Below are 16,148 nucleotides of genomic sequence, written 5' to 3' on the forward strand. Positions count from 1 at the left end.
GGAGCTAAACTCATCCTTCTCAGAATGTCAATGGTTATGTCTTGGGCCAGAATTTAGAAGTCTCTTTCTTACAAATCAGATATTTAACAATAGGCATCTTCCTTGTGGAAGTACACATGAATTTTACCCAGATGCAAAGCAACTCAAATACCAGTTGGTAAGCAGTTTGTATGGTTAGCAAGACCTTAAAAAGAGTATTTCACCAATACTGCAATCATCCTCCGTTGCAAATACTTCTCTGCCCAATCATCAAAGACTACTATACTTTATCTCTCGGTATGGTGTGATCACACATGTTGTACAACTGCCCAGTAAGATAAATGTCTCATTTCTGAATGTAATCGAGGGGGAATAGCCATTGTTTATCCCTCAGCTGCTGCTCAAATACATACCGTCAGCTGTCATGAATTGGAACAGAACTATCTTGCATCGGACCCAACAGGGGAATATCTCTGGGATGTTTTGCAATTACCTCACTCTGTAGTTTGTATGCATTCTTGGCACACCGCAATCTCACATCATCAGTCAAAGCAGTGTACTGATGTAGCAGCTGTCTGTATTCTTGTTCACTGACCAAAGACTGGGCTTTCCTGGCATGTACCAAGTTTATCATATCCAGTGGCAGGTGGAAGTGAGTCTTTGTATCCTCAAAACCTTGCTTATATTTCACCTATCAAATTAAAAACAGATCACACAGATATCGCAACATGGTAATAAGAATTCAGGTTTTGATCAGAAGACACATTCTCCATATTTCTTCTAATTCCCAGTATAAATTATTCTTTTTAAAAGTAAGTTCCCTAACTTATTTACCTATACTGTGAATGATCAATACTTATAATTAGAATATGTGGCAGCCTATTCTTCATCAAAGTAGCAGCCATCTACATTATGTTCAATTAAGCTAGGATATTATTTGTACTTTTAATTTTTGTTAAAACTGGATACGTTGAATCTATAAAATTACCAAACTGATAAATGAATTCTTAATTCACTGTATTTCTAGAAAGCACAGCAGAAAGGTGAATCTACTGCCTGAGGACAAAATGCAAACAGTTATATTTATATCAGAACTTGTACAAATCCTCACTCAAAATATTTGTTGGCCTCTACTGATTCGGCCAGTTTCATTTCATAGTTTTAAATATTATTTTTAGTGTTGGATTTTTTTTTCCCTTCTTGTCTCTGTCCAGGAAAAGAAAGCCATAGAAATCTTCAAAGAATTTTTTTCACATGACATTTCCCTATCAGATTATGCAAATTTGAGATGTTCAGGCTGTTCATCCAGATAATGAACATTCAGAGTTATTCATGATCATCAAACTGACTTAGAGTAACCTGACAGATGGATGAATTCTTCAGACACTTATTGTTACCTGTATGTCTAAGCATACCACCACACAACAAGATCCTAGTACAAGCCCAGCATTCACTGACATTCATGAACACTCTCCCATCTATATCCACAATCAGGCTCGCTAGGGACAGTTTTGGTAAGAAGATAAATAGTTCTTAGATTATTTATGTGCTTAAAGTCAGACAAATATTTCACTGCTTTCTGGATCAAAACACACTGAACAGTTACAATTCTTATAGACAATGAACAAATGATGTGATTCTTAGCATACCCCAAGACCAAGTCGGAACCATTCTCCAACCAAAAAAAGTCCAACTTGAAATTCCATAAACTCATTCATCCTTTAGTCTTTCAGGAAAACAGTAAATTGAAAATAATCACTGAATAACTTTGTATCTCTACCAAATTTCATTTACTTCTGTACAAAGACCACTACTAATTCTCAATTAGACCTGCCTCTGAGTGATACTTTTACAGAGTAAAATATTCTATGCTAGGCAACAGTGGTATGCAGCAGGGGATTGTGCAAGATTGCACAGTCTTCCTTTATTGTCAAATTAATGTTACTGTAAATAATGAAAAAGAATGGTAAGAATATCATGATGATATCAAAATATCTGGAAAGTGGGAAAGCAAGCCCTAAGTTTTAAATACTAGGCTATTCCACAGCTAGTCCACAGCTAAGTGCATCTTCCATGGGGAACTACTCACTATTAGGAAACCAATTCCAAAATGCTCACATCTTCTTTCTTGTACTTACATCACTCTGTAGCGATGCTGCATGGACTGAATGAGCAATATGAATATCACCATCCAGGCCATGTGAGCCAACCATCTGTCCTTTCATTTTCTGAAATGCCTCCTTATACTTGTGCTAAAAAGGAAACGAGAATAGAAATGTGAATAGAAGTGAAGTAAGTATTAGTCAGATTGTTAAAACCTGAATAAAAGGGCTTTCATATTACAGAAAGTGAGCTATGGACAATAAATTCTGGCTATACTCAATATGATAATAAATCTGAATGAACCTTTAGTGGATGCTAGGAAGACCTCACCTGTGCAAACATTTTAATATTTTATCCTATTTAGAGAAAAACATAAAAAAACACACCAATGAACTCTTACAAATACCTTGGGTTAGTTATCTGCTATTACACAGGTGGTGTAAGACTAGAACTTGGTGCAGGTGCTCAGAACCAACCTCTAAGGAGCCTCCCTCCATCAGCTCTCTAGCAAAGTCAGAACAACTAGTCTCCTATACTTGAAATTAATCTCTACAACCTTTAAAGGACACCCAAGACAAACCCTGAAGGCTAGAACTTCCTTAATAAGCTCTCTCTTCCAAAGCTTGCCTAGCTAACAGTGGCTAACAGCTCCTGAACAATCCCTATGATTGCTCAGTCACTACAGCATCTAAGTTGGTCAGCTCTGCTAAGGGCTTTGCTTTCGCAAACCTTCCTTTGCTTAGTTACTAATAACACTTCATTGCGTCTGCACCTCCAAAAGCACAACTAACTAGACGGAGGCCAGATGTCTCCCAGATGCAAAGTTGGCTGGACATGCTGTTTCCATCAAGAGTCACTGAGCAGAGCAGAAACAGTCTGGAGTGACTGACATATCCTACTGGACAACATCAGCAGTAAGTTCACGTACATCACTTATGATTTGACCCGAAGCCTTTGCTGCCTGGAAGGGAATGGCATCTAGTTTCAGTTGATAGGCACCGTCTTTCATCTTTCCCCAGGACTCCTTATAGCGAATCTAGGAAATGTGGAACAGGAATAAAACAGAGTTGCTATTCAGAGGGTTGACATTGCAGCATTATTGCTATCCTAGCAACGTTACCACGTTAGTTTCATTCTATTCTAACACAAAGGGCCAACATAAATGAAACTATCAATACATAACAGGAATAATCACATGACAAATGTCCATTATAAAAATGTGTTTGTTTGTTCATTCTTAATCTTTCTAACTTAGGAGAAGGTTGATAAGAAGTTTGATTTCTCATATTATTTCAGAAACATTTAGACCATAGAATGATAATATACTGGGGAAAGGAAAGAAATTTAATATGATTTCCAGTGTAGGACAAACAGCAAAGCACTATCAACTTTTTAACTTTCCTTTAAAATATTGAAGGTCAGATTTATACCTCACTGATATTCATAGCATTTAATTTGGCCTGAAGGATTTCGGGAAGATCTGTTGTTGGTGTATACTGATGCTTTACATTCTCTCCATGCTCCTTGTACAGCCTCTGCAAATAGAGATGAATTTCAGCTGCAAGTACACACTACACATTTAATCACTAGTTCAGACAGAAACATTAACAAATAGGTTTATGGAAAGCAAAGACTACAGAAAAATGACAGCAGCATTAATAAATACAGGCAATTGTATCAGTCGAAAAGTATTCAAAAAGCTTTGGGAGTCTGATATACCTATCAGCTAGAGTATGCTAGAGAGGAACTCCTTGAAGTTTTGAGTGTATAAATCAATGTATATGAAAATTCAGATATTTGAATATTCATTTGATAAGACCTCCAACATGTATGAATAGGGAGAGGGAGAATAAACAGCATTTATTAAGAATATGCAGCCATGAGTGGCCTGCCAACACTTTAAAATTCCACAGAAATCTGGGGAGCTGAAGTTCCCCAAACACATCTTTCCCAAGTTGTTCATTTTTAGCAGATAAATATGATGGCAGTTATCTGTGCAATTACTCCAAATTTATTTCCAGAGCAAGCTGCAAGGGGGTACTTAACAGTCAATGACAAGAGATTAAAAAAACCTCAGAAGGTGACTGATCCCATCACAAAACAGGTGTCTATGTGGGCTGCTCACATCAGTCCTTGGAGGAAGAATATAGGGTTGGCCCAGGACTAGCTAGCTTTTGGATGTCTGCAGACAGATAAGAGGAGTTCTATGCAGTTAACTGGAACTTCCCCTACAACGGCTATGCAGAGTTCGCCTCTTTCACATTATTTTTCTCTCCTACTTTAGTTTCTTCTTACATTGACACCATAATTTTCAGATGAGTACGGATAGCCACCATTTTTTTTGGCCTTAGATACGACCCATGTCTTGACCACCCGACTTGCCTTTCCCAAGCTATTATTTCTGTGTAAGGGTTTGAGACCCTCTAGATTAGAATGAAGCTCTCCATTTCACCCTGCTGCCACTTTCTTGAGAAAGTAGACCCACTTGCTTTGCATCTCCATAAGAGGAAAATTAATGACAACTCCATGTGTGAAGAAGTAGAGCAGCAGACTGATTTTGACTGTGGCTCAGTGGAACAAAATGACTTATATTTATCCTGCCTGAGATGTAAGCCTTTTGGATCTTATTAATTAAACCAAAGGCATAGACACTATAAGTATTACAATAGCATGTGTTTTACACAAAGTCTTTCATCTTCTTCTTCACTTTAAAAATATCTGTTTTCACAATAAAACATCCTCTCATGTTTGAAACTTGTCTTTTTTGAGTGACTTTTGCTTATTATTCACTTCTGTATTATCCCAGTTAAGTCTACAATATTTTTAAATCGCTCTTCTATTAAAAATAAACATGTTTAAACACCAAACAGCCTCAATTCTTCCCTTTAAGGTTTCCCCTCCTGGATTTCTCTCTCAGCAGGATGACAGCTTGAAATAATTTATTTTTTCTTCCTTGTCATGCTGCCTTACATTTGGTTTCCAAAGAATATGCAGAAACTGAAATTTGAAAGATCTGTTTGAAAAGTGGAAATAACCCCAAATGCGTTCTTCCTCAACGAATCTCAAAAGGCCAAAAGTCTCTAAAGGTCAAAGGCCAGTCTTACGCCTAAATTTTACTTCTGAAAAAAAATTGGACAGAAAGCCCTTTTCACATGAAACTCCCATTCACTTCAGTGGGATCTCTATGACTTCTCATTCCAAGTTAGAAACATGCTCTTTGTGAGATGCACCACACCGGAACACAGAAGTTTCATGGTTCCCAAGGATAATCTCAGAGAAAGAAAGAGAGAGAAAGCCAGTGCTTCAATCAGGTCGTTCAAAGAGGATACCACTCTTATAATCATAATGTATATACATTATAACTTACATCCACAGCCTGGTTATAACTAATTCTAGCCTGGATCATCTCAGGAGTGTCTTTAATACTGGTAAACTTCAAAGCATATGGATGCTGACGGTACTTCTTCTGTTGAGCAGAAAAAGATCAAAGCTGTGAATTTTGTGCTGCTCTTTCATGCTATTTGAAAGAGAAAAATCATAGGTTGCTGGAGATTAGAGTGAATTTGTGAACATAATTATTATTCCTCTTTCCTCATCTTTATGTCCTAGGTACTTTCAGATTAATATTTGTTTCAATTTAACAATAACCTTTTGCCGATTAATATTAAAGTATTTCTCCCTAAATATAAGGAAAACATTTCAAAATCAGATTCTGCCTACCTAAATACTCCAGAACTCAGGATTTTAAAATCTTTTTCAGATTACTTCAAATACAGTATGACTGATTATATTTTTTATTCACAGTTTCTTTAAGCAAGAAATGATATACAATTGTAGTGTGTTATTAACGGCAACCGTTTAACTTATTGTTTCAGGGTTTAGGTTTCCTCTTAACACCTATAGCAAATCTGCGCAGCCATTAACAGTGTGCCTAATTATTATGGTATATCTTCTAGATAATTATATTAATTCTGCTTGCTTGAAAGGACCCATACAAGCTTCTGAGAGATCTTGTTCTATATACATAATTAAGATGAAGGCTGTTTGAGGGCAAATTGACACTTTTTCCATACGGCCAGGTCACTAAAATCTTCCCTTCCTGTATGAGTTGTCCTATACCCATCAATATGCTTATCTCTTCTCCAAGTAGTGCATACTAAATTTTCCCAATGAACTCCCAAATCAATAAGCATGCTCATGGCTCTTCTGGAAATTGTTTATATCTCAGTGTTTGAGTCTAAAGGCACGTCATTCTCCTTTAAATTGAGCTGTGATCCACAGAATTTTACTTGAGGCAACATCTTGATTCTTTGGGGGCTCAAAACACTGATGTAAAACACATATTAACTCTTTTAAGGTATTACAAGCTTATGAGCAATATTTTGGTTTCAGACAGAAATCCCTTAAAAATGAGCAATCTTACTAAGTTTAACTGGGGACAAAAGTGGTTTACACTTTGTCCTGATCAGCTGTAGAGAAAAATATGAGTTGACCAGAACATCTCTACATAAAATTCCTAGAAATTATATTCTGGCAATTGCTTTTTAGCAGCATTACAAGGACTAGTCACTATGTGTATGTAAGAAGGGAGGAGGCTCATAGCCACCTAAAATTATTTAGTACTCACAAAAAGGTTGAGATGAACAACCTAGCAGGTCAAATTTCTACTTGGCAGTTCTCACTACTATAACATCAAAATGCTATAACTGTACAGATTCACAGTTACTATTCCAGCTGGCATTGCTGTACTGGCTTTTATGAAGCTACCTTGCTTTACACTAGCTGAGGATCTAGTTTATTGTGTCTAAAAAAATCCTCCTTCTTCACTGTAGATGATTACATGGGAAAAAAATAGTGTTAGCAATCAGGCAGATGTGAAAGGATGACCATATTTTTCTGAGACGTTACACCAGTGGTTATGCTGTAATTCTCATTGAGTGAATGAACAGATGACTCCTGCACCACCAGTGGTTATCTAAAAAAATCACAGGATTCAGTCTCCTACTGCAGCAGATTTGGCCAATAGGACTCCCTCTGAAATAACAGAAACAGAATACTATGAACTTTTTAACCATTTCCACCACAATCTCCTCTGAAGGCCTCACAGGACTGGCACAAAGGATTCTAGAGTTCACCTTTTCCTGTAAGTGATATTGGTTATAGGGAGAAATAACGATGAAAACTACTTGGGCCGATAGATTGCCACAGGCAAAGATATCTATGTGAATTTCAATAGCTAATGTGACTATATATGAAAAAGGAGCAAGAAGGAATATGTATCTGTTACAAAAGAAGGTTCTGGGTCCAATGACTGCATCTTTTCATCATCTCTCCTGTTTTGCTTCATTAAAAAGGTAGGCTAGTGGGTAGCAATTGAGCACTGTTTGATTGCCATTATTATTCATAATATCATTTGTCACCTACTTTGTTTTTGCAAAGGCTATATGGACTCCTACTGGTGTGTGTTTGGTATCTGGTTTCCCTCTAATTACCAGTCCTATCCCTGGTTTTGAGGGCTTTCATGTGGTATGCCTTTTTCTTTCCCCTTTGAGTGGAAATTATTTTAATTTTATACAGACATTTTGCACCCATTATGCAGCAAATTCTGTTACATGCTGTCATGAAATCTCACCTCACTAATGAGTTCTCCTGCCTTCTTAGCCTGCTCCACATTTAATGACCCAGTGGCTATCCATCCAACTCCTTTCATCCAGTTCAAATCTGCTCTGTATCGGTTCTGACAAAGAAAAAAAAAGTCCTATTGTTGGTGTTCATACACTTAAAATGCCATTAAAGGATTCAGACATCTCAGGAACAACAACCAAGTCAAATTAGTGCCTGCTTTTGTTTTATTCACTATTGCACAGTTGCAAGGAAAGCAAAAAAATCACAGAGTGCAATAGAAGTATCAGGACTCACCAGCACTTGTGAAATATGCTTTGCAAGATAATTTTTAGAAGTGGTCTACACCTCACTGTCATTTGTAATTTTTACTCTAAGGTAGCAAAAACTTGTTTCATTGTACATGGTGCACTGTTTAAAAGATCATTAATGATTTGCAACAATGAGAAAATGATACTTAGCACTTCCCAACCCCTATCTCTTTGTTATACTGGAGGGAAAGCATTTTGTTTTGTTTTTTCCATGTGTCTTTAAGGAGGAAGAGTATAGGAGTACTTCTCACTTTCCTCACAAAATCTCTCCTACCAACAGTCTACTGAATTCCAAAAGCTTATACAAGCACTACAGCTGGGTTTCTCAAAGAAGCCAGAAGGGTTTCGGCACCTACACCTCAACAAGACCTGTACACATATCTATCTTAGTCTCCTTGAAGAGTTCTGACTTAAACCTCAGAATGGAAAGTCTGACTTATTGTAACCATTTACAGCACCAGACAGTTCATCTGATGGCTACAGCTGAACATGTGGTCTCCATATCGAATTTTATCACCAATTTTACCACCATAAATTATGTAACCTCCCTGCACATTAGGTAAAAAAAATAAATGTACATCATATATGAATCCTAGTGTTTTATTCATTTGAAGTAGGCTTTGAAGAAGCCATGCTCATAAACAGGATTATAATTCTCCTCAAAAACACTGCACACCTTAAATATATCTCTTGAGCAAATAAGTGGTTAATATTTACTGTTTTAATACTAACTGTTTAATAGTTGAAAAATTAGGTGTATAAATATGTCATGTCATTTAAAGCATAAGCATCTGAAGAAACTCAGCCCTAAGCGTCTGAAGGGGTTGAATGAAAGGGTGTTGAAATACATTAAGCTCTGGACTTACATCACTTTGCAATCCGTAGGCCCACTTGGCCCATGCCACTTTCATGTCAGTAGGCAGGGCTGTGTAGTGATGGAGAGCTGTCTTGTATCCTCTATCTGTGGCCAGATTCTGAGCCTTTTTGGCATGGACAAGGTTAACCATATCCATGGAGACCTGGAACTGATTCTTTGTGTCCTCAAATGCCTTCTTGTACTCCAGATCACTCTGCAACTTTGACATTTGAAGGGAATGAGCTATTTGCAAATCTTCCTCCACAGCTTTTACTCCAATCATCTTGCCCTTCATCTTCTCATAACCTTCCTTATATTTAACCTGTGAAGAAAAGAACAGACCGTGAGTAAATGATCTAAGCTGCCTAACTGACAGCTCTGCTAGTAGTAAAGCAATGGTCTATCAGTGTTTGTGACATGCTTGGTCCTTGATACAAGCAAGTAAGAAGTCCGTTTGAAAAAGGAACTGGAATGCCTTAGAAATTAGTAAGTGTTTATAAAGAATAAACATTTTCTCAATAATAATGCGTTCACAAAAAGTTGTAAGAAATCTTTTCTTTTTGGTTCTCTCTAGAAAAACAACATTCTTTAAGCACTGAGGTCAGAAGGTTCTTTCAGGAATTTTCTGGCCAGGCACAGGTGTATTAAGTTATGATGTTTCACAGGAGACTTCCACTTCATTTTGAGTTCTAAAATTCACCCTCGGGTCAAAATGAGAATAGGAAAACACAGTCAGCATGTGGGGAAAAACTCTGAATTGCTCAGAGCAAACCTTCTGACTAATTACAGAATGCCAATCACCCAGACAACTCCTCCATTATTCCTTTGCACGAATCGAGTGAGGGTGGCTCAGGGCCCTGAGACATATGTGACACATCCCCAACACCCTGGTAGCAACCTGGACTGTCAGCTGTCCTAAGAATAGAGAAGACTGATGGAGTCCATACTCACATCACTTGCCAGATCCCTCTTTGCCGCAGCTGTCAAGAATGACAAAGCATCCAGACGAAGTACAAATCCTTTTTCCTTCTGCTTCTCCCAGCTACTCCTGTAGAGTTTCTAAAAAGATGACAATAACACAGTCTCTTTATTACTATCAATATATTCTATTGTTTTATAGTCACAGTGAAAGCTCTCAAGTAACATCAGACCAGCATACACTCCATGCTCAGCAGCCACATGTTTAAGGATCAGACCCTGGTGTCTTTGCCTACATAGTGTAACTGTGGATATTGTAACCCCATTATCTCACTGGTTCCAGTGAAACTGTCAATGTGCCACTCATCTGGAAGAATGTGGAAAATACACAGCTTCAAATACTAAAAGTGACTAGCCTTCAGAACAGCAGATGTAACTCGTATTTAATTAAGAGCAAGTAATTAAATTTAGATATAAAGTTTTCACATCTAAAACATTTGGACCTTCTCAGAGAAAGAACTTAACTTTTACCCACAGAACAAACATTTCAACAGGAGCTGTAACTATTCACAGGAGTGAGGGAATCCGAACCTCTGTCTCACACAGTACCTCACTGATATTGGCAGCATTTTCTTTGGCCAGTATGAAGACAGGATCATCTTTGCTGATGGTGTACTGATGAAGAAACTGCTCTTTTCCTGACCGGTAGGCAACCTGTCCACAGAAAGGAAAGCACGGTTAACAAGCAGTAGTCCATGTTTAATGTTGAAGACATACTGATTAAAACACCCCAAATGTTCAAGGGTTTGTTAGGGTTAATTTATTTGGTGAGTTAGTCTTCAGCGTCATGACTTTTTTTGCCAAATCTGAATTTAAAAGCTGACCCACAGAGTCAGGTCAACCAAATTACTCATGGTCAAATTTCAGGGAAGCACTGAAACAACATACATATCAGGATACTTTAATTCTCTTTCCTAAAGTTAGCTACTTAACTGGCTATAAAGCTGACATTAATTCATATTCAGTACAAAATGTACGCAGGAATGTATTTCATCCGATATTAAACTGCAGCTACTTTTTAGGTGGAATGAAAGTCTTTAATAGGACACGGAAATAGTGAATTTTAGGCATGAAATGAAGAAAACTAAGCAACTGAATCTGCAGAGAAAATTTGTGACCTAAATGTAATTGCTGACATAATACTCCAGTGAGGACTAATATTCCAACTTTAAATGAAAATATCAAGGACCTTTTATGATCCAAGTAGCAAACAGCTCCATTTTATATCCCAGGGCAACGTCAACAGAGAAATGAACTGCTCTGTTTCAGAAGCCCATAAAGCTGTTGGAGGAGCTGTTGAAAAGCTGTGAAAAGATGTCCCATTTCACAAAGTGTTACATTTCTTACATCTCACAGAAAAAGAAAAAAAAAATCCCTACTATAAAGCTCTAAATCCATGGTTACTATTCTGACTTCAACACACAGGCGGAAAGGCAGCATTGTCCAGTACACAGGAGGTAAGTAACAGGAGTCAGGAGACTAGCGTTCTCCTCTGATTCAATCTGGTGTCATTTTTGAGACACAGAACACGAATCCAAGTGAGTGCCAGGTTTTTATTGACACAGAGGAGCAAAAAAAGAAAACATGGTAGCTGCCTGAAAAAGACCAATCAAGAAGCAATAATGCTTCATTCACATAACAACTAAGAAGCTGGCAGCATCTTCAGTTCAAGGCACAACATATTAAAAATAATTTAAAAAAAAGCTTGCCAAGTCACTACAGTTCCAAAATTAGTTGGTCAGCAATTTTAACAAGAGGTTCCCCTTCTTCTGGAAACTTAGAAGTGAGTTGGTGTCAGCTAAATCCTGCCAAGGAGTTCTGAAATACCATCTGCCAGGGTTGCTCAGCCCCAAGGAAGAATAGGGAGCATTCTGAAGGCACCCAGTTTGGGAAAATATGCCTGTTTTATCATTTTGTTAAAAGTACCTTAACAGCAACAGCTGAAAAATGTGCAGTCTCACAAGACTAACATAGCTTTACGTAGTCTGACAAGGCCCTCAGTGGAGAGAAACACAGAACCTGGGGTGGATGTATATCAGTCTCTGTGCTAATGTCTACCTTGCTTTGAAGCACTGCCTGAGGATCAGCTGGGAATACTGTGTTTTCCCTCCAGCTTGCTTCCTCACTTTTACTACCTCATGGATAACCAGTTTTCGTGCAGATGACATTAATGTCTCAGGAATACTCAGGTATCCTCTCATGAATGCATTTCAGCCATAGTTGAATCCAGCCTGCACCACCCACAAGTTTGTTGCCAAGACTGTCTTGCAGAGGCATCTCCCCCCCGCCCCCGCCACCCCTCTCTGGCCTTTGACATGAGAAGCCTCACTTGCCTATTTCCATTTCCATTGGGGTTTGCTTTTATGTTGTTGTTCTATTTCAGATAATTCAATGAGAGAATCCATCAGATCAAAAAATAAATTTCATATATTGAAACATTTCATGACTGGGTCCTCTTCTACCACTATCATGCCCTCCCACTCAGGAATGGGAATACATACCTCAGGAATGACCACATTATGAGTAAACTACTTGCAAAGAGACAAATTCAGACAAGGACTCACATCACTTTGCAGTTCCTGGCTTTTCTTGGCATGTTTGATCTGAGAACTGTCAGCCACACTGGTGAACTTCAGAGCATCAGCCTTCTGTCTGTACTTTTTCTACATCAAATTAAAGCAGGTGACACAAAAGTTGCTACAATATTTACCTTCTCCAAAAACGTCGTGCTTTCAAAAAGTACATAACTGGAAGAGCCAGAAGTCCCGTGTAAATTCCCAAGACAATTTTAGCACAGCTATCAGCAAAATAAGCTTCTAAATACTACCCAGTGCTAGTATCTTCTGCTGGGAGGACCCCAGTGGTGAGAAGGGTAGTGCAAGAGCATGTCAAATACATTGCTGCTGACACGGCAAGCAGAGATACTCTTTGGTGCCAAATGTACTAGTGACCTATCTTACAAGATCTAGGTTGCACACCAACCGATGAGTGTCCTTCACAAACTGGGTATGACTTAAGTCAGGGCCCAAGAATGCTCATGAGCTACACAGTCAATATTACTATCTCATTTTCTTACATGCGACTTCTCAAGAACATGCATGTGTTGTTCAAATCACTGAACATGTGTTACTGAGATATTTTTAAATTATTAAGATATTTCTAAATTATCAATTAAACTAGAACAGGCAATTTCAGTGTCCTGAAAGCAACTTTAATTCAAAATCTTCCCCACCATCTCTTTTCAAAGCAGAGCTCAGCATAGACACTGCAGTCAAGCCTACTTAGGAGCAACAGCTATGAGAGCCCTCTGCAAGGCTCAGGTCTTGGATGTGGAAAGAAACATTGTGCTCCATTCATCCTCTGGTACCAGTACTTACAAAAAATCTACCTGAATGGACAAATTTGCATAGAGAGTAACATTTCTAGTTTAGTAAATAAGACTCCCCTTACTTTTATTCCATCTTTTTACTTCACATCTGAAACACACCAAAGTGAGTGGGAAACTTCCATTGACTTTATCAGGCTTTGGATTAGGCCTGTTTTGAATCAATGATGTCACTGCCTGAGTCTTTTGCATCACTCACTGGAGAGCAAGCTAAGCATCTCTTTCTATCTTTGAGACAGCACAAGGAAATGCAGCACCCTATTTCAAGATGACAGTATGATAGAGGAGACCAGGCAAACACTTCTTATATACTTTAGTCAAATTCTTATTTTAACAGTTCAACCATGAAGTGGGGCATTCCACCTAGAAAAGGTGTAAATGCATTTTCTCATTATCTGGCATTTCAGGAGAGAAATCCTTCTGTATGAACTGATGGGTGAACATATCAGTTTACACCGTGTCTCTGCTAGGGGAACACAAAACAGAAGTTAAAAAAGCACGCAGCACTTCAAAGAGGTGCTCATTGCTTTATTTTAGGAACCTGGAAGGGAGGGAGGCAGATTAAAAACAGCATGTTTTGTCACATTGCATGGAACACAATGTAGTGACATTCTGCAAAGAAATGACAAAATGCCAGGCTCTGTATGGCAATAGAGATCTCTAAAATAATATCCACCAGTCTCCAGTTTAAGCAACTGTCAGCCATCTCTTGGCCTTACACAGAACTGGAATGAAAAGGCAGATCATTATGGATTAAATATTTGTGGAAGTGATTCTTACTACAGCACACCACAGCAGCAGATGTCAGTCTATCCCTAGCAAGACACCGGATCTGAAAGTAGCTGCTCTTCTTTTGTTTCTAAGATGTATTTTTCCCCTTGCAGGAGCAGTGAGAGGATGTCAGAGACCCAAGGTATCAGAGAGTGTGATCTCCAGTAACTAACTGGCTTCTGTTCCTTCCTCCAGCACTAAGTGGGATTTTATCCTTCTTGTCAAACTTCCCCTAATTTATTCTTCTATCTGTCCTCCAATTTTCTTAGCACTAGTGAGGCAACTCAACCATAGCTAAGCAGCTGAGGAAGTGTACTTCCATAAGGTTAATGGCAGTGCGAAACCATGAGTTAATCAAGCGAAAGCAATGAAAAGCAGCACAAGCTGAATCTGCCAGTAAAGTCACAGCCCTTATTTGCCGAAGAGCCAGGAAATTTCCAAACATGACTAACAAATACCTAATTTTTCAACACTGTCCCTTAAAACTCTATGTACTTCACGTAGCATGTACCACAGGAAATTCTAATTCCTTTCAATGCCGCTCTGCAAAATGGGCAGGTGAATGAACTGTGGAAGCACAATTAAGGGGACTTCTGCCTCACAAAATTGACACAATAGTCATGTAACAGGAAAACATACTTTTAACCTCTAACCCAGGATCTCCTAAACTGTAGAATAATTAAAAGATGTCCATCAGTTCTTCCATTTCTCAGATTTACCATATGAGGAATTCCTTAGCTATTCCACATAATGTAGTGGAATAAGTGTGCATAAACCTTTGAATAAACAACAGACAGAAGCCTGAGCACTTTGCTTACCTCGCTGACCAAATCTCCTGCCTTTTTGGCTTGTTGTATATTCAGACTTCCTTCTGTGATACACCCAGCTCCTTTCATCCACATCAGATCTGCCCTATATCGAAGCTGTAGAAGAAAATGACATTTATTGGCACAGGGAACACAGATACACTGCTTGCATGTGAACACGTGCACCCTTTCCAGTTTCAAAGACATTGCAAAGACATTTTAAAAAGTCATAGTGCAAATCAAACAGCATCCATACGAAACGAGAATTAATGTCAAATGGAAAAAGTCTATAAACACTCATACTGCTTCTAACAGTTAAGCTGAGTATACATCATCTTACATCACTCTGGAGACCGTAGGCCTTCTTTGCCCATTTGGTCTTCATATCTTCTGGAACCACTGTGTATTCATGGAGTCTCTTTCTATAATCTAAGTCACTAGCAAGTGCCTGGGCCTTCTTAGCATGTCTCAGGTTTATCATATCCATAGGCAGATGGAAATGGGTCTTACTCTCCTCAAAATCTTTTTTGTAGGCAATCTAGAAATAGAAGGAATGAAAATAAGTTGTCTGTATCAGTGTATTGCAAAGCCAAAGCTATCTTAAATCTCCACTCTTGCTTGGGTCCCTATGCAGATTAGGCAAAAAACACATGTAGAAATCAGGTCCTATGAGGGATCCACAAAACAGATGGCAAGATGAACTTTGCAGACTCTAGAGACATCTGCTCTATTACAGTATATCTCACTTTTAAACATACTTTTATCCACTTGAAAGTTTTACGTAGAAGTGTTTATATTGGGGTTTTAATAGGATGTTATTTTCCTGTCCCAAAATAAGCACAGCATCAACCCAAAATTCCCTATGAGAACAAAAATACTGTGCAATCATTGCAGGTTAACAGCTGGAGGAAGGAAACCAATTTTTGTTAAACGCTTGCAAGAATTTCTTATAGTGAAAGCAGTAGCAGTGGTAGATCACATATTCTTGCTGAAAGATTCCTAATTATGAAAAAACACCTTTTGAGTAAGAGAAATAAATGATTTACCTCACTACTCATCTTGGCCACCTGCAGAGAGTGCAAAAGTCTTGAATCTTTGGTTCCAATTGCTTTTCCTTTCGTTTTTTCATATTCTTCTTTATATTTAATCTGTGAAAAAAAAATAGTTTAAGTGAAAGAAAATTTCCAATTACCCAAGAGATAAGCAATATGTTTTTCAGTAGCGATTTGTATGGTCAAGATTTACAAGGGCTTAGTCTGATTCTCACTTTGTCACTTCAGATTTCCCAGATTTTCTCAGAAATTCCCAAAGGTGCAAGGTTGGTCTCATTTATGTTG

General features: G+C 38.2%; 2 protein-coding genes across 4 annotated transcripts in view; one reads left to right on the forward strand and one right to left on the reverse strand.

Moving 5' to 3' along the window:
* HABP2 (hyaluronan binding protein 2) overlaps window positions 1-8,373 on the forward strand; it is a 45,505-nt gene extending 37,132 nt beyond the window's left edge. The window contains exon 14 of the mRNA XM_087764163.1: window positions 8,240-8,373. The gene's annotated coding sequence lies outside the window, so the exon portion shown is untranslated. The remainder of the gene's footprint in view (window positions 1-8,239) is intronic.
* The window catches only part of NRAP (nebulin related anchoring protein), a 53,802-nt gene that overhangs the window by 13,735 nt on the left and 23,919 nt on the right, over window positions 1-16,148 (reverse strand). For 2 of the 3 annotated variants that reach the window (XM_009476052.2, XM_087764160.1), the window contains exons 18-30: window positions 15,858-15,959; window positions 15,152-15,349; window positions 14,824-14,928; window positions 12,414-12,512; window positions 10,399-10,503; window positions 9,823-9,930; window positions 8,882-9,193; window positions 7,715-7,819; window positions 5,450-5,548; window positions 3,513-3,617; window positions 3,011-3,118; window positions 2,118-2,231; window positions 473-670 (exon numbers count right to left, since the gene is read on the reverse strand). In XM_009476052.2, the coding sequence (XP_009474327.1) occupies window positions 473-670; window positions 2,118-2,231; window positions 3,011-3,118; window positions 3,513-3,617; window positions 5,450-5,548; window positions 7,715-7,819; window positions 8,882-9,193; window positions 9,823-9,930; window positions 10,399-10,503; window positions 12,414-12,512; window positions 14,824-14,928; window positions 15,152-15,349; window positions 15,858-15,959 (1,758 nt within the window). The remainder of the gene's footprint in view (window positions 1-472; window positions 671-2,117; window positions 2,232-3,010; window positions 3,119-3,512; window positions 3,618-5,449; window positions 5,549-7,714; window positions 7,820-8,881; window positions 9,194-9,822; window positions 9,931-10,398; window positions 10,504-12,413; window positions 12,513-14,823; window positions 14,929-15,151; window positions 15,350-15,857; window positions 15,960-16,148) is intronic. The other variant, XM_087764161.1, reaches the window with a different exon arrangement.

Source organism: Nipponia nippon, unplaced genomic scaffold (genome assembly GCF_047370975.1).
Source record: "Nipponia nippon isolate SJK-2023a ecotype South Korea unplaced genomic scaffold, ASM4737097v1 scaffold_3, whole genome shotgun sequence".
Lineage (NCBI taxonomy): Eukaryota > Metazoa > Chordata > Aves > Pelecaniformes > Threskiornithidae > Nipponia > Nipponia nippon.